This window comes from Columba livia, chromosome 1 (genome assembly GCF_036013475.1).
Source record: "Columba livia isolate bColLiv1 breed racing homer chromosome 1, bColLiv1.pat.W.v2, whole genome shotgun sequence".
NCBI lineage: Eukaryota > Metazoa > Chordata > Aves > Columbiformes > Columbidae > Columba > Columba livia.
In genome coordinates, this window is record NC_088602.1 from 65,496,430 (window position 1) to 65,515,765 (window position 19,336).

The 19,336-nt window shown below is 43.1% G+C and overlaps 1 protein-coding gene across 14 annotated transcripts in view; it reads right to left on the minus strand.

Moving 5' to 3' along the window:
• The window catches only part of LIMS1 (LIM zinc finger domain containing 1), a 79,555-nt gene that overhangs the window by 11,840 nt on the left and 48,379 nt on the right, over positions 1–19,336 (minus strand). For 11 of the 14 annotated variants that reach the window (XM_065059952.1, XM_065059940.1, XM_065060020.1 and 8 more), the window contains 2 exons: positions 7,575–7,734; positions 765–831 (listed from right to left, as the gene is read on the minus strand). In XM_065059952.1, coding sequence (XP_064916024.1) covers positions 765–831; positions 7,575–7,734 — 227 coding nt within the window. Of the gene's footprint in view, positions 1–764; positions 832–7,574; positions 7,735–10,023; positions 10,368–16,623; positions 16,647–19,336 lie in introns of those variants that run through there. The other 3 variants (XM_065060016.1, XM_065059960.1, XM_005498415.3) reach the window with 3 other exon arrangements.

The following is a 19,336-nucleotide window of genomic DNA, read 5'->3' on the forward strand; positions in this document are numbered from 1 at the left end:
ATTGGGAAAGGCCTCACTGAGATAAGTGAAAGCCGCAGTGCCTTGCCAAGGTGCCACAGAAACGCAAGAGCTTCCAGACCAGGTTAAGTAACAGCCAAGCAATCACTTCCCAGCCCTGCCCGAGCACGGTGCGTTATACACAGGGTGAAGAAAACCATGCAAATGATTACAACACAGCAGACACGCAAGCATTTACATCAAGAGTGGCAAATAAAAAGCAGTAAAAAGCAGCCCTCAGTGTTATGTAAGTTGGACGTGAGCTGCTGAAGCCTTAAAGATATTTGTTTCAACAATACAATGGGGGACCAGCTGACGATCATTTGATTACAACACTAGATGATGAAGACTGTCCCCACTTCTGTGGAGTAGGACAGCACAGGTGGGTTACAATAGTCAAAGCAGATGACAAAGACTTGTTGCACATTTTCAGCTGCATGAGAAGGGCCAAATATGAGTTCATGCAGATGTATAGATATATATAATCAGGAGTCATGAATGGCCTGTTCATTGGATTGCTGGATCAACAGCTAAACTGATTACTCTACAAATAAAGGAAACTTTTTTTTTTTTAATCCTATTGTTTGATGACCTCTAGGAAAAGCAGCTCTCCAGCTTCTCTGAAGTCCAGTTCATTCTGCAAGTTTAGATGCTCAGCTGCACAGGGCCACCTCCCCAAGAACATATACAAGGGTTGCACGTCTTCTCCCAGTGACATTCCCATTTGTGAGCAGTGTGAAGTGTTTAAATCTTGAAGTAAAACTTACCGCATTGATGGCAGCAAGGGGCAAAAAGCATTTGAAAATCATGTTCGCAGTACTTCCTCCCTTCAAACTGCAAATGGAAAAAAAATCTGAGTGTTAGAGGGACGAGGAGCATACCCTTAACATAAATGCTGTAGCATACCAATTTGTTTCCAGATGCAATTAGGCGGTAAAACATGAGGGGCTGCACAAAAAAACAGACTATGTGCTAGGCGTTAAATCCACCCACCTTAATTCAGCTACTAGTTAGTACGTAGCATTAATAGCACGCCATTCCTCTAATACAGCTGAGGGTGTAAGGCATTTTCCAACATCCATTTACATTGCAACAGACATCTGCATTTCTGACAAACTGCTGAAACTCTGATGCAACTGAGAGAATTCCGGGCAGGAAAATAGCTAATAAAAACCCTTCCTGAGGGGAAGCATTTTCCTTGAACCCATTTGATCTCTTCTCCACTCTACATTTCCTGCAAGAATGACCCAGCAAGCTGGGGGACGTAAGTACAGGGTGAGGTGGAACACTCAGGGACAGAAATTTTAGCAATTTATGAAGCAGTACAGACAAAACATGAAGGGAAATAAGATTTCTCCTTCATGATGCTTCTTTCACAGAATCATAGAATCACTTAGGTTTGAAAAGATTCTTAAGCTCATTGAGTCCAAATTTTAAGGGACAAAGTTCACTATATCGACCTGATGAAACAGGGAACCAATCTTAAGGGATTTGGATTTGGATCTGAATTTTTTCACAGCTTAGAGAAGTTCAGCTACAGTTCAAGCTTGCATAGAAAAAAAAATATGAAAAAAAAGTAGTACTACAGCATTGCATTAGAAACTTAGCTGGAAAATATGTAAAAACATGTAGGCGAGTATGTCCTGAAATGAAAGGAAATGTTTACATACCTTTAGGCACATCATTACTAGAGACACATGCCAACTAGCATGTCAAAACCAGACAGACAATATTAGGTATGCTACGAAATGTTTGAGTGTCTTGTGTTAAAACACTGGAAAAAAGGAGATAGCAGAGAAACCCCACTCCTTTCTTTTTACTGGATCTAACACAAAACAAAGTGAATCGCATAGAATAACTACCCAAAATTAAATTTTGGTGCACAGACACAAAATACAGCAATGTGCTTCAAGATTACCTGTTTTATACTAGGAAATTCCACGGAATCAATACAATATAAGTATAGTAATTATTCATGCAATATACAGAGCCACTGGCAGGATGGGAATCTAATTAAATACTCCAGAAGTCACTGGATACTGGAGATCAGAAACTCAATTCCTGTGTCAAACCTGAACTGCATCTACTAGAAACACAAAGACATGCTCAATACAGACTCGTTCAGAAGTCTGCTAGCAATTTATCAAGTGTTTTTCCAGTGTAATACTCTAAAATAGATGACTTTTTAAATTGCAGCTTTTTTTAAAAAAACAAAGAGAGTCAGAGGACTATTACTGTCTCAAAGAGCAAGGGAAATTATTGGTCCACTGAGAATTGTACTTGCTTCCTGCTCAATAAAATACTTTTTAACTGAAAAAAATCCACAAGCTTCCTGTTTTGTGTAAACAAGCGGTCCAATGGGAGATGCATAGGTTTTCTTGGATTTCAGAACCACCACATGTTGAGCTGGGCAAACCAAACAGGTTTTCTACCCCTGTGATGTGCATCAGACAGGTTAGTTACCATTCAGTCTTGTTTATATTTTCAACATTCTTGGCTCATTTGCGTTGCCTCTTGTGGATGACCCAGCAGTTCATCCACCAGAGAAAGCCTTGAGCTGCTACAATAAATCCCACAGCACATATTTTAAAAAGCCAGGTCATTTGACTGTTGTATGCTGGAGGGCCATACATTAAATGGCTCTGCACAGAACATTTCACCATGATGTAACCTCCAGCTGATCTCCATGGTTTTATCTAACCTAGTGGAAAGACATGCACAAAACCTGAGTCTTTAAAGACCCATCCTCTAAGGCAGCTCCTGGTGAAGAACATTTTAAGAAAACACTCGAGGTGCAACTGGAATAGAAACAAATCTGACAAGCACATTACACCCGCACATTCCTTTAATCTTCCTATAGGTTATTATAAACATCTTAGGAAAAAACCCCAAAACTGAAAGCAATACCATCAGCAATACCAAAAGTCACGTGCCATTCAATAATAATAATAATAATAATAATAATAATAATAATAATAATAATAATAATAATAATAATAATAATAATAATAATAGAATAATAACAACAACAATAAAGATTCCTCAATTATAGCTTTTATGAGTACTCCATAAGGATTTTGCTGTATTTCTTCTGTTGTGGCATGCACCTCGCTAAGTCCTTCCATCTCCCTGATCTCAGCACAATGCAGAGCAGGTTTGGCTTCTTCTGAAAGCGTCCAGCAAAAGGCTCTTAAGGGGCACCTGGACCAGGGGTAGGACTCATCTCTCCAGACCTTCCATATCTAAAGGCGAGGTGCCCACACTCCCCAGTAGGAGACACAGGCAACCTCTAGTAGGGAGGAGCCATTCCTGCACCCTCTTGGAAGAAATGCCTGCTGACTGATTGCAGTGGGGCCAGCCCGTCCCTCTGAGCACGCTGCTTCTGAAGCTCTCCATTTAAGCCAGCTGTTCTGCTGCTATTAGTACAGGACTGTGTGCTGCTACCTGTTGTAAGACTTGGCAACAGCAATTCTAGGGAATACATGGCTTCCAGGCAGAGGAGTAAAAGCAGAGCAGAATTGCTACTGCTTCATATCTGATGGCCAAGCATGGTGAGTTCGGAAATTCTGCTGGCATGCACTTGTCCTAATTTCTGTTTAGGTCGAGTGCCTAAAAAAACATCAAAAATATTTGGAAAACTTTAGAAAGTATCCTGGAAGTCCTTATCTTTCCAGAATTACTTATTTTTAGACTGGCACAGCTGATGCCTGCTGCTACACTGTGCGAACTCCCAGCTGCGGAGGCGCACTGCTCTACCACGGCACCGCTTGTGCCTGCAAGAGGTTCAGCTCTGGTGCCAGACCACGGTGAGCTGTGCTGGTCGGGGTCCCTACAGACTGTTTGGCGACATGTCCCACCGTGCAGGAGACCTGCATCAGAACTTCTTCCCACATGGCCAAACTAGTTTTGGCCCCTTCAACCCATGGAGCAGAGCATGAAAGCTTATCACAGCAGCGTCTGAGGGCAAATGTGATAAGCAGCTTAATGACTAACTGGGGAAACCCAGCAAGGCTTGCGATAAGAAGGGGAAGAATATTTGACTTCCCTATTGCTCAGAGCTGGAGATCGTTTCCAAAAAACACTAGCTTAGCTAAACCAGGCACAGAATAAACACAAACTCATGCAGGGTGACCAACAATGTCTGTGTTTACCCACAGGGAACACGCTCAGAAAAGCACGTTACCTGGCCACACCTCCAAACACATCCATCTTCTCAAAGAGTGCATTAAGCCAGTCAGAGCAAGATCTCCTTTCTGCCTGTCTTCTCCAGACATTTTTTCTTGACAGTGATACAGGTCACCTCAAGTCCCATCAGTCATCTCCTGAGCACTGGCCAACCTAAGCTCACCCTCTACCTCCTTAGGGCTGTCCCTCCCTCTCCCCCAAACATTATCACCCCGTATGCACCCACCTCTGGCACAGAGGTGTGGAATGAAGACGAGCAAGCTGTGCCTTTGTCCCCCCTTCTCCTTTGAGCAGCACCACCGCGAAACATGTTGGAGTTTTCCACTGCAATCATCTCACTGAGCACCAAGGCTAAGTGAAAGCCATTCTGGCAGCACAGGAGATGCACAGACCCCCTAAAGGGGTGCACAGATAGAGAAGAATGCCCTGCTGCAGATTTCCCATCTGAAACAGCTGCAAAGGCACAAGGGCTGGGACAGCACAGATATCTACTGACCTTCCCACTCTCTAGAAGATGCCCAGGACAGGCCAGTTTAGATGAGGGAGGAAGGCCAAGTAAGATTTATGAGCTATCACCTGAAGGCTGTCAGAGGGCTCAAGCAGAGTGAAAAATACCTCTCTTTAGCAGCCACAGACAGACTTGCTGGTGTGGAGAGAAACTGCAAGATCTTGTGGTAAACACTACAAAGGCTAGAGGCAGAAGTGTGATAGAAGGGTTCAACCCCCACACAAGTCTTTACGTATTCATTTAATCCTCACCACAATTATTTTACCTCTGTAATAGTTATGGCAAAAAAGTGTCTATTCTTAATTGAAACTTTCCACTTTCTATGTAACATTTCTCCAGAACAAGAAGTCTGTCCAGCCTGAAAGAAAAACAAACCCTAACAGTGTTAACCAAAATGTGTTTAGTACACAGGGCTATTTTCATGCCCAGGAATATCTATCGACACTCACTTCTGACAAACTGTCTTTAACAGGGAGCATCACTTTGCAGTAAGAGTGCTCAAAGACTAATATGAATGTCAACAAGGTACCAGCAGGAAACAAAATGCCTGCATCCAATATATCTAAACACCACCAAGATACTTGGTCCTGCCAAGGACATCCAGACATGGCCATAGTAAGCAACAGAGATACTGTCATATTCCTGAATTAGGTGCAAAGGTTAAGACTTTCCTTCCATTGCGGTCCTCCTCCAACCTCTAGGACAAGGGTGTCAGACTCATGTTCACCAGGGGCTACATCAGCCTCATGCTTGCCTTCAAGGGGCCGAATGCAATTTTAAGACTGTATAAATGTAATTACTCCTACATTTATACAGTGAAAATGAGTTTGACACACCTGAGCTAGGAGGTACAGCCTGCCCAGAGCAGGATTTCTCAAAATTTTATCTTAAACGAAGGACCATTCAACTTTCTGAAAGAGGTCCCTGGATCGCCCCACTGCTTTTTGAGTCAGGAAAAGGATGAATAAAGTACTTGTTATGTAAATAAATTACATTTTATTGTTTTAAGACAATTCTATTAACACAGCTACAAAGATTTCAGTTTTAAAACATTTGTATCACTCTACTTTTGCCTCGGGTCTTAACACATCAGGACTCCTTACCACAGCTGCAAGACAGCAGCAGCTCAGTAGATATTAACAATTGTAATGTAATGTGTAAGTATCTAGAGGGTGTTCTGTTTTGTTTCTTTTTAATTGCTATTGCCTTGCAGCTCACCTTTTGATGTCTTAGGGAACACTAGTGGCTCATTTACCACAATTTGTGCAACACTATCCCTACAGCACTGAAAAGTCTTTTGATCCTCAAACAAGATGCGAGAAAGCAAACCCCAGGAATCCCCTTTGCCATCTCTTTTCCAATCCACACTCCTCCCTCAGCCTCTCCTTGTCGACATGGTCCTGTAAAATGAGAAATACTACTGCTGTGCTCTTGCCAGAAGGATGGCACACAGTATATAAGAGCACAGCACTGTGCTTTTTACACACTTGCTCACCTTCCTTTCCAGATCACGGCATGACATAAATCCTGCAACTGCTACTGTATGTTGGACTGCAAGCTACTGGAGCAGGACCTTAACTCTCAAACTATAATTCCCTGTCTTGCATCATCTACCCTTCCCTATACCAGTCACTTCATTAGTTTATGAACCAGTCTAAGGCTTTCACTAAAGCCACTTTGTACTTGAGATAGCTGAGCCACATCCTGGATCCCCACAACAGGTGAAAGAAAATGACACTAATATCAAAATACCCATCTAAGCTGAGGGCAACCTATCTTGGGCTGAGAAATACAAGTGAGAGAGGGTTATAATCCTTGAAAAGCTGATTTTGAATGTTCCAATTTGTTAAACCTAGAGTTGACCATACATAGGCCCCATCTGGTTTGGGCTCTCTGCACACCCTGATCTCAGCATGCTGACTTATTGGTCACCTCCCTGAGCAACTTTTCACATGCCATGTTGGCCTCACTCAGCTCAGCATTAAACCTCCGATGGACTACATGATGCTGGGGTTTCCTTCCAGATGACTGTTCTCCTCTAAGAAGTATGCTTCCTCTGTACACTTCTGGTGTGATACCTAGCCTGTCTTCACGGGCTTCAGGGGAAGAAGTCTGCACTGAGAGACAAATCTCCAGCAGCTCTTTTCTCGCCTTTGATAACATAAGGCTACACATTTAAATAAGACTATAGAATCAAAGAATCATTTTGGTTGGAAGAGACCCTCAAGATCATCAAGTACAACCATTAACCTAACTCTAGCACTAAACCATGTCCCTAAGAACTATATCTATGTGTCTTTTAAACACCTCCAGGGATGGTGACTCCACCACTTCCCTGGGCAGCCTGTTCCAATACTTGACAACCCTTTCTGTGATTCAGTTTTTCCTAATATCCAATCTAAACCTCTCCTGGCGCAATTTGAGGCTGTTTCTTCTTGTTCTCTTGTTTGCTACTCGTGAGAAGAGATCAACCCCCTCCATGCTACAACCTCCTTTCAGGTGGTTGCAGAGAGCGATAAGGTCTCCCCTCAGCCTCCTTTTCTCCAGGCTGAACAGCCTCAGTTCCCTCACCCGCTCCTCATCAGACTTGTGCTCCAGACCCCTCACCAGCTTCGTTGCCCTTCTCTGAACTTGCTCCAGCACCTCAAAGTCTTTCTTGTAGCGGGGGACCCAAAACTGAACACAGAATTCGAGGTGTGGCCTCACCAATGATGTCCTCCAAATTGGTACAGAAACATTTCTGCTTTTTCTCCCTCTATTAGGCATATCCTTTCAGAGCCCCAGTCTTTCCACAGGACTTCCTAAGCTATCAACCTGCCTGTAGTTACTTCTTGTATGAGAAGGAAGGCACAAGGCAGAGGCTGGGGGTGAGACGGGGACTCACCTCGTAGAAGAGCCCTTCGGGGAACTGCTGGAAGCACTGGGCGCAGACGAAGCACTGCTCGTGGTACAGCTCACCATTGCTGTTGACAATTTTCTCAGCAGGGGCGAAGCCACCTCTGCAGCGCTCGCAGATGGCGTTTGCAAGTGCATTTGCCATGTTGCTGTCATTAAAAAAAAGAAAGGAAACAGAAACAAAATTAGCCCAAATAGGAAACAACACTGGTTGTGGGTCTCTTTTTTTTTCCACAAAGCCAGCTGCATCAGCCTAGCTAGACTGCTCAACAAAAGTTTTTCAATGGACTTAATGACTTGTGGCACACCCTCAGAAATAAAAGTGCCATTTCCCCCTGCTCCCAAACTCTTTAGAAACAAAATCCCCACAATGCACTCAAATACTAATTCAAAGAAACCCAAACAGAGACACCATTACTAAAGATACATTTTCAGGCTTTTTATGATGAGAAAAGGCAGGCAGTTCAAAGAAGTACTTTAAAAATGACAAAATAGATTAGAATTACAGCATACAAGTACAAATGTTAACAATAACTGAGGACTGGCAACACATAGGAAAGCATAAATGATAATTCCAAAATAATTCCCAATTCTAAAATGCATATAACAGCACCAGTTCAAAAGTTCTAAATAAGCAATGTGAAGGTGTGTACAGTATCTAGTCCAGCAGATATTACTGAAAACCAGAGTACGTAAACAATTATTCCTTCTAAAAGCTTCAGATAGCTTGAAGTCATTTTCCAAATTTAGTTTGAAGCCCTGGGATTTTTGGTTGGTTTGTTAGGGAGGTCAGCTCACAGAGTGCTGTTGTTGGTCCAGGGGGGCTAAGGGAGACGTTTGGGATGCTCTGGCTGCCCCACTGTGACCCACACAGAGAGGCCAACACAAGCTGGTAACCCCATGCCAGGAATGCAAAAATTACTCAAATTGCAACCTTGGTGGCTTCTCAAAGGCACGTGACCATAAAATGACAGCAGAGTAGCTGCAAAATATCAGAGGATATTAGCTACTTCACTAGGATCTTGTCCACATCTGCAGCAGACAGTACAGCTGTGTTTCAGTTAATTAAGGCCAGAAAAAGGCTCACTTGATTTTTCCTTTGCAAGCATTTTCTTACTCATATCTAGACTCTCAAAGCTATGCCTTTCAGGTTCACCTCTCTGCCCAATACCATTTGACAGCAGAGAGCAAATACAGGGTAATGGTCTAGTTTCGTTACAATCTGACCACAGCTGACAAAAACACTGACTCAAACATCTATCTGGAAGCTTATTAAACAACTGACATTTTAAACGTGTGCATGCATGTACACATTTTGATACAGATATCATGCTGTATCTGCAAATGCAGAGCCCTTAGTCCTCTGCGAGGTGCTCCTTCACACTGCCTTTCCCTCCAAGGGGTGAGACCTCTTGGCTCCCACCAGGTTCAATAGGAACTGAACTCATTCCTTGCATGGCATTCAAGGGAGCAAGCAAACACCTGGCACAAGTTTCAAAAAGGAATGTGCTTTGTCTTTTTGTTACACTGTTCTCACAGGAGAGCCCTAGGCAAGGTCACATCTGACCAGTTATTATTAGCCAGCCTCTTTTTTTTCCTCTCTCTCTAGAGATCTTTGCAGAAAAGGAAAACAGTAACTGCTATCCAAATGTTCACCGCTCTCTCAGTGAAACAGCAAGTGAGCAAATTTCACAAGGATATCAGATGGAGAATCGTCTATTCCATACTACCCCATACATAACAGACAAGCCTAGACTGATTATATGTATGAACTATGGGTAACTATAAAGCTCGCCAATGTTCTCCATGGATTCTGTGAGCTTTCCGTGGGGGAAAACCTCTGTCACTTCACCCGTCCCCTTTATCAATCTAAATGAAGAATAATCACAACAGAAATTAGGATGTTCATCATCACCTCAGCAGTTCTCAGGCACTAAGGATGTCAAACTTAAAAAATTATTCAATGTTAAGAGCTGTCAGACACAAATTATACTCCAAGCAAAATATGAAACAAAGTTCAAAACCAAATGAAAACATAAAGCTTTCCTTCTCAGTGCGCAAAAGCACTTCACTTTGATTTGAAATGCATATGTAGACACAGAGATGTACATAATACTTCTGCATTAGTGAAGCAGTTTATTGGTCTGCCCAAAATAGTAGGCAAACAACATAAAGTCAGAGACACTACTTGACAAATCACAACCCTGTTTCAACTGCTGATAAAAATTTCTGACGCAATTAATTATGAAGTTTAAAGCAACGGCTCAAATTTTAGTTGCTGATTACAACTGGCAAAGTATCAAGCAGAACCGTGGCAAAGGTTGCATTAGAGAACGGCTTGCACAGCCAGCCTGCAGCTCAGATAATACAGTACAAACGTACAATACGCCAATAAAGTCACCATAGTTATACCCCAAAGCCGAACAGAATGAACTTACAATCTTGCATAAAAGTCACAAAACTCTTTGTAGAGTTTTATGTCACTGTGCCTACGTTGCAATTTTGACACCGGTTTCTCGTCTTCATTTCCTGCAGAGTTGTAGGCATCAGGAGCGACCTTGTGTGCAACCTCTTCATCCTCCGGGATGGGGTAAGGGTAAGCTCTGCGCTGAAAGTTCATCTCTCTCTAATTGCTTTCCCAGGTGTATATATTCTATGCTTATACTGCAAAGCTGTAGGCACAGCCTGCAAAACGATCTGCTGGCCTTCCCCTTGTTCCCAGCGAAGTGATTTACTTTCACAGCTCTGTGTCATGCAGCCGGAGCTACTCAGCGCCCTGCTAGAGCTTCAAGTTAAAAGCTCGGTGGCGGGGCGGTGAGCCCGTCACGCTGTGATTTACTGACGCTGGCTGCCAGCGGAGCTGCACATTCCCCTGCCAGGCCCTTGTGCACACTCAGATGCTGGAGAGGGGCTTTGCTGTCAGCTGCTGACAGGAGCTGCCCAGGAGAGCTGCGGTGCTGGTCACCTACGTGAGCAAACACCACCACCACCAAACTTGTCCTCAGCTTCCTTCTGCTGGGGGTGGAGGTGGATTCCAATAACATTTGATCATGGGCAAAACAGCAGTGGAAAGTGCGAAGACTTCTGTCATTAGGTAAATATTGCTTTCACGCTACAGTTTACTTTTCATTGTAAAAATGGCCTTTCATATTCCACTTGTGTCTTCTAAGTCATATGTGCTGAATTTATCTATAGGTATATTCTTGTCAGCATTTCAGAAAAGGGGCAGTTATGGATGAATAGTTTGGTTTCTGTTGTGCTTCACAGGCCATTCACCGAACTGCCAGGTATACTATGATGGGCAATATATGAAGGAGGATAAATGAAGCTTGATTTCCAGTGATGTACTGCATTTAAAACAATTATCTAATTTAAGAACACTTACTGAAGAAATTTACTGTGGATATTAGGGAACTGAGAGAGCACAATCAGGCAGAAAGAATAAAATTAATCATTCCTTCACCACAGATTGCCCTCCTAATGTTGCAATTATTTAACATTTTATTTTTAAAAACCTGTTGTGCACTGCCTACTAGGGAAGGCGGGATGGATTAGCTGCAGATCTGCAGCTAATAATTACACACCTGCAAGCTCTTCCTGCTTGAAGCACAGAGCTTGCAGCAGACGTGGGGTACTAGGCTTCCAGCCACTCTTAACTCCAGACAAAGCAGGGTTTGGAGAGGCTATCCCTTGTGTTGAACTCACTCAGCCTTGTCAGCAATCGACTGAACCACAGAAACGCATCCACTCAGTGCTCATGACATACAGTGCCTTGGCATCTGAAGAATCTGCTCATCTGTGAGGGGGCATGGAAAGGCAGAGGAGGACAGGAAGGAGACAAACAGGAGGAAAGGGAACAAGAGCAGAAATGAAGACTAGAAGATGACAACATGACAGAAAGTCCAGTCAAGGCTACTACTTTTGAATATGCCTTTGCCTTCCTAGGATGTACTTCAGAGGGTGTGGTTTATGATGGTTTTGGGTCATACCTCTCACCGCTAGCTAGGACAGCTTGCTCAGTAAGTGTACAGCAGCCCACACGCCACTCTCCATGCAGGCCTGGGCTCGCATGTAGCCGTCTTTCCCATATCCTGGCCAACACAGCGCTGCATCTCTGCTGTTGCTGCCAAATTTCTGGGATGGGTTTGGTCAGGTGTCTTTCCTTCAACTCCTGTCATCAGGAGGTGCAAGATATTCCCCTGAGCCACAGGACATCACAGTAGGTGGGACCCAGGCAGCATGACCCTGCCCATCTACTCATTTGTAGGTGTGATTATGCATTTTGCACCAGAGCTACCAGCAGTTACAAGCTGTAACAGGCTACAGAAGCTGCACCCTTACCACTGACATGGCTTGGCTGGGGCTCAAGCCCTATTTTTATCTGTCACGGAGCAAGCTCCAGATCAAGTAATGCTCAGATTGTAGCCCTAGGCCATGATGAACTTTCCAGAACATGGTTAGTAGCAGGAAACAGCACTGGAAGAAAAGGTTTCTGCATCCGCTGGAGTGATGAAAATGAGTGCTGTTTGCTAATGGAGATGCAGGAGTAGTGATGCTGGCTCTTCGTCTCCATGCTGCTTCCCAACATTTCCTGCACAGGTGAAACGCTGAGCTTCTGTGGGTACGAAAATCTCCAGGGAGAGTGACTGCAATGGACTAACCATGCTGATTCGTCCAGGATTAGTGCAGGTACACCAAGCCACTATGATAAGAAACAGCAAGGCAGTCTGTCTCTTCCTGTTATCACTGACCATCTCCTCAGTCGTTTTCTTGTATGTTGTACCAGATCACAGGCGATTCTCCCAGGAGGCTGCTGCTGCTGCTGAGATTCAGGGAGCCCTGAAGAGTTTGTTTCTCCCAGTGGACTACTTTAGTCCTTGTAGTAATGCGAAATCCACAGACTACCAAGGTGGCTGGAAGCCACTTGTGCTGCCTCGCGTCTTCTGAGGTCAACAGGAAAATATTTCCTTGCTTCTTCAGCTTGCCACTGTACAGTCTTCTGCGTGGCTGTAGCAAAGCAGGTAGTACAGCAAGTCAGTGCAATAAGATTTCCATCCAAAATTTCTGTTTTAATCTTCCTAGCTTTTTTTTCAAGAAGCGGTCCTAAAATGGTACTGGGACTCCATATGCACAGTAAGTAGAAGCTTCCTGGTTCTCAAGGCCTGTTGCTGCTGGTGGAATTACTCCCAACTTGTTTTCCATTAAGCAAAAAAGCAGCTCGCCAGGAGTTTAAAAAGCGCTCATCTGCTACTGAAGCAAAACATAGTTTCTACTGTGAAGGTTTGGTAGTCCACAAATCCACAGCAGCTGGCCATCTTTCTCTTTTCTGTCATTTTGCTGGAGGAGTGCTGCCAAGAGCTGAAATACGCTGTTAAAAATACACAGCATTTTCATTAGGGAATTCTATGTTACTCGGAGGTGAAGCCATCCATGGGGAGTGAGAAGTGTGTAGAGGGGTTGCTGATTTGCAGTATGAGCTTCCCAAGGGCATTCCCTGGGATCTGGGACAAAACCTACCAGCCTGCTGTTAAGGAAGCAGTCATAAGGAGACGAGAAAAATGAGAAATTCAGGATTTCGTTGGAAAAGGTTCGTAGGAAGGAAGGAGGCAGAGAGGCTCTTCCTGGCACACTGATGATATATCAGAAGCCAAAGCTGATGGAGGGGAAGATGCTAAAGGAAACAGCAGAAGAGGGGAAGGGAAGGGTCCCACCGTAGCTACAGAGAAGGGCTTCAGAAAACAGCAGCAAAAATAGCCGCACTGCTTTGTCATCGCTGACGGACAATCGCTGCCCCACTCACACGCTGCTTTTCCATCCCTGGAAACGTTTCGGACCAGGCTGGACAAGGCTCTGAGCAACCTGATCTAGTTGCAGATGTCCCTGCTCATTGCAGGGGGGGTTGGACTAGATCGCCTTTGAAGGTTTCTTCCAACCCAAACTATTCTATGATTCTGTGATTCTCTGGAGACCTTTCAAATCTGGCTGCTTGAGGCAGACAGGGACTCTTACAGAGAAGGTTCGGTGGCCAGCCAGCCCTGCTGAGCGCTCTGCTCCCTGCCACAAATAGACGTGCTGAGCAGTCACGGCTCCAAACAAGGTGCTTGGCAAAAGCAGCTTCTGCTTGGCAACCTGCTCGTGCCACCACGAAATGTCACTGCGTCACCGGCGCTGTCAGAAAGCCATGAGCCCTGCCTGGTTATGCAGTGGGGGAATAAGTATTCACAGTGCATCCCTCCCCTTCCTGCATAGGTAAGGCTGATTTCATTTTAATTATATTAAAACTGATGCTACACAATGGCCCTCCACACAAAACACAGAACAACTGCAACAGAAGTTTTGCTGCAAAAACTGTGTGGACTTGCAGTGCCCTGCACTGATTTCTGCACCAAACTTTTAAAGCAAGGATTGACCTTTCGCATCTTTTAAATTGAAAATAAAAACACTCTTGGGTTCTGGTTGCTGCAATTGTTTATCTCTTAAGCAATAAAATACTTTCTGTGCTAAGCTGATCTCTTAAGGCAATTTGAAAGAAGGTATAAATATTTTCTATCATAAAAATGCTCATTACAGGTAGGATTTTCACATGTGTCTAGCACTGGTCTAACTTCTGTTTCTTAATAAAAAGAATGTAAAACCATCTTGAAACCACTGCAATAAAAATCAAGTGAATTCTGAGTGTTCCTACAAGTTTAATTCTTTAGTCTTTGCCACAAAAAGCTTGAATAAACTTATGTGGTGGGAGTTTAAACAGGGCAAACAAAAGGCAACTCTAGCTGTTCCTTATACTTCAATATAAATTGATTCTTGTATAAACATGTCCAAAAAATGCTTTGGTCTCCACAGAGAAGGTTCACATTCCATCTTTCCATAAGGAAATGAATATAACTGGAATAAACAGGTAAGCAGCCCTTTCCCACACAACATTTTATCAGCCATACAAGCACAGTGAAAAATCAGTCTGACAGAATTTGTAGAAAGGGAGAGCAATATTTAACTATAGCAGGTTCCTGTTGTAAGTCATATTTTTAAAAAATGTTGTATTTTCTGCCTGCTGGTTACAAACATTACCAAATTACCAAAAGGCAATTGTTAGCAAATTACAACTAAGTGTATGCGTGTTCCTCATCTGTTGCTTAAGAAACAAATTTAAAGTTCAAATATGTAAAATGTATGATGTTGACCTTTGTATTTTCTGACATTTCAGGAAAATCCCATCCTGGCTTGTATCAGAAATAGTGTGGCCAGCAGGACTGGGGCAGTGATTGTCCCCCTGTACTCGGTGCTGGTGAGGTCCCACCTCGAATCCTGTGTTCAGTTTTGGGCCCCTCATCATAAGAAAGACATTGAGGTGCTGGAGCGAGTTCAGAGAAGGGCAATGAAGCTGGTGAGGGGTCTGGAGCACAAGTCTGATGAGGAGCGGCTGAGGGAACTGGGGCTGTTTAGCCTGGAGAAAAGGAGGCTGAGGGGAGACCTTATCGCTCTCTGCAACCACCTGAAAGGAGGTTGTAGCATGGAGGGGCTTGGTCTCTTCTCCCCAGTAGCAAGCAAGAGAACAAGATGAAATAGCCTCAAATTGCACCAGGAGAGGTTTAGATTGGATATTAGGAAAAATTGAATCACAGAAAGGGTTGTCAAGCATTGGAACAGGCTGCCCAGGGAAGTGGTTGAGTCACCATCCCTGGAGGGGTTTGAAAGACACGTAGATGTGGTGCTTAGGGAGATGGTTTAGTGGGACCTGGCAGTGGTAGGTTAACAGTTGGACTCAATGATCTTAAGGATCTTTTCCAATCTAAATTATTCTACAATTCTAAAATAATGCACTACCATGTTTCTCTTCAGAGTCATAGTTTCCTAGCACCAATATTCAGCTCATGCTATCTGTCACTGAAATTCACCAAAAATCCTTCACGAAATCCTTAGTGAGAAGGCAAATGCCAGCCTGTGCTTCTGTCTTAACCATCTGCCCATACTAGCTCGAACCAATGTTTAAACAAGCTGAACACCATGATCTAAGCAGTTCATCCAGTAGCTATAATTAATACCATGACTCAACATAACAACCCGGCTACCAGGAGACTTCCATTACATCCACACCATTCCTTGTAGGGCAGAGATAACTCCAACACCAAGCTTCCCTTCTCGTAGCGACATCCTTATTATAGTAACATCTCCGCTGGAGATACTACGTTGAGAACGGACCTTTAGCTTTACTAACCAGCATGCCACTTCCACATGTCTCCTCTCGAACATTACTATTAATTTATACCTCCAGCAACATAGCCTCTCAAACCATTCTTCAGCTTCATTAAGTTTGTTTTTCTATTTTATATGAGGAATTGCAAAGTTTTTCATATCTTGAATTAATTTGTTTTGGGCAGAAGGTAGAATGTGCTAGAGTAAACATCCCCTCAGCTGTTGCTCTTTTCTCACACACAGATTAAATTGTAATTATTAGTCATCCTCAGTTTCGGTTTCACATTTTTTATTTTCCACATTCACTGCAGCATCACTGAGCTTTAAAACCAGCAGAGGATGGCAGACAGCTGAGCCATCTGCAGTTAACATCGCAGAATTAAATAATGGCCTCAATATTCAGCAGCTGAAAGAGAATAACCAAAAGCAATTTATGTTCCTAAGAGTCGAGCATGAGTAACGTTACTGACAAATAAAGCTAATACAAAATAGCATTGCTTTCATACTTCATTATGGTGAACTTAACATTTGAGGCAATACAAACTGTAGGTGTAATCTGAAGATTAGCTTTAGAAAGGAATGTAGTTTAAAACTAAGCAATTCCTTGTACACTTCAAAATTCATGGCCTGCAACCTGGTAACTCATGGAGCTATTCTGGCCTGAAGAGACAGTGCTACCATGTCCTTTAAATATATATGATATATATATGACACAGTTTTTTTAATATATCAGAAATATAGCTTATGCTTCAGTTTCTGTAATCAGCAAGGAGAAATGTAAAAACAACAACTGAAAAGCCAAACATCAAGGGAGACAAACAGCTTTCAATGCAGATTTTCCGTACCGGAACAAGACGGGGACCAGCCAGGGCGGTTTTGAGTCATGACCCTAAGCAGGTAACATTTTTCCAATAGCTGCAAAGAAACAGAGTTCAAAAGATAGACTCGACTCAGGATCAAGAACATTATGATCTATGAAGACAGTGGCATGCATGGATTTAACATGCTTGAAAAGACAAAGGCTATTTCACATTCACTTCACATTTGTCTGTTCATTTCTTGCTGGACCAGCTTGAACCTTTTGAATCTTTCATTTAAAAAGGCACAGCTGAAAAATGCTGCCAGGTAGTGCCAGCTGTGTTTGCCAATGTGTTACTTCCTTTGAGGTTAATGGCTAATAGCTGTTAATTAATTTTCTTCTCACTCTGTCATGGCTATTAGAGCACATAGAAGAAGCAGAAAAGCTACAGGGAAATACGTCACCGAAGTAATAACCCAAACCTCTCTTGTTGGACAAAAGGCTCCAAAGGGTTATGAAACTTCATCTTGTTGATACATAAAGATGCATCACAGGATGACTTAAAATCTGCTCATGAAGCTGAGCAGTGTCATCCAAAACCACCATCCCCGGAGCGTTATGTATGAAACCATCATTTCAGAATACTACCAGGAACTACCTAAAATCAGAAGTCTCTTCAAAGCTGGCAGATACAAAGCTGAAAACTGAACAACACCCAAAACCCCTATGACAAAGCAAACAACAAAAAAAATGATAAACCCATAACCATGTGCATCATGGCATCTGATAACACAAGTGAAAACTCGGAGTGTCACTCATGTTTAGGAAACGCCCTGAGATTCCTGGGTGTGAGGTGAGACCAGAGCTGTTAACCAAAGGGAAAAACACTGAATGTCACCAATCCTGTAGGAAGTCCCTGAGCCACAGCTGGGAGCGAGCTGGGATTACTACCAAGGGAAATCCCATAAAAGGTCCGCTCTTTCCTTCTGCCTAGCTCCCCAGGCATCAGCTTTTGGTCACTATCAGAGGCAACATACTTGGCAAGCTGGAGCTGTTCCCATGTCTGGAGAGCATCATGTAAAAAGCTCACGGTCATCTTGAGAACACCATGTCTGTTAGCTTTACGTTTCCCAGAACACCTCAGAGACCACAGGAAAAGAAAATAAATAGGAAGGGAACCCAAACTTACAGCCTTTAAGTTTGTTCTCCCTGATGCCTGCAAGTTGGTAATTTTTATTAAGTGGTGACACTGAGATAATTCAGTTTTTCTCTCCTCTGCAGAACATTGCTGTGTGTAAATTCACTTCAGTGTGACAGGTTGCATTCAAAGGAGAACTTAATTATAACGAAGAATAATGAGCAATCACAGTACATTTTCTGTAGAGAACATCTCTGATTAGGTGTTATCAAAACACATGAAAGCAAGAAAAAAACCCTACAATTTATCCTTAGCCAGCTTATTCTGTAAGAAAAAGCAATCCTAATTACTATAATCATTGAAGCTAAACAATTTACTGAAATCAGAGATTATTACAATGAGGCAAGTGTAACAGGAACAGCAGTAATTGCTCGGGTTTCTGTTACACAAGTAGCCACCTCGGGTCATTTGCAGTCAGGTGAGGTGACAGTCAGGGTGAGCAAAGAAAATCACTTAGGAGTTGTTATGCAATACAGGAGACAAGGGGTTAGAGAGGAGGTAAGGAAAAAAGGGTGTGTTCCTCCTAAGTTATTTTAACCCCTAGAGCAATGAAAAGTACAGCACAAATGAAAAGTAAGGCCTCTAGTCATTTGGATACCTCAAACTAAGGCTCAAAGCAAATTCTGAGTATCACAATATTAAAATATAACCATGAAGCATATTTTTCCTGGCTCCAAGTTACTATAATTAATAATACTAATTCAGTGTTACATTTACATGGAGAAATCCTTCTTCAATTACAGCAGCTAGACGATGAGCCAAAGTGTTTTTTAATCAAGAGTTCCCAAATATTTGATTCAAATGAGTATTTCTAGGTCCCAACTCTCTACTATTCAAGCATATTTTCTAACCACAACAAATGAAGAAGTGTAATTTTTTGTGGCTTAACATTTATTTTCAAGCTCCTCCTGGTTTAATAAATTAGTGTCCTTTTTACCAATGTATTGAATAATTACTGCTTTACCTGCTGGCACTGGCACCATTAGCAAGTGAAACCTATACTTACAGAAAGCAGCTCTATAAATATTAACATTTGTAATGCTGTTAAGAAACATTACCAGTGGAAAACAAATTTAAGAACGCTTCCAGGTGTAGACAGGTCTTTCCTTTCTTCCTTTCCCTGCCCTCTGAAAGTTCAGCAGGGTTCCTGGTTCCCCAGGCAGTCCCTGATCAGCATGATCATCTCTCCCCAATAGGTAGAGCAGGAGATCTTCAGGGGGGACGTGCAGCTGGAAACAGCTGCACACCTTGGCTGGCCGCTACACGTGGGTTTTTGATGGCAGGCTGAGGAGATCTGTGACCTCGCACAACTCCCAACTGCTGTATCTCATAAAGAGAGGCATTCAGGCCTACCGCATTGCCGATGTTTGAGGGATTTTATTCACTAGTTTCCTTTTATACTCACCTACGAGCTTTGTTGTGCAGAGCATCTCCCCGCAAGGCTCAGCGGGACATAAGAATGTGCTTGTGTCTCCTATTTCACCTTTGAGGGAGCCTTTGTGCATGAAATTTTGGGGCACATCCACATGCCTTCCAGCCTGGAGTCTGTGTGCAGAGGCAG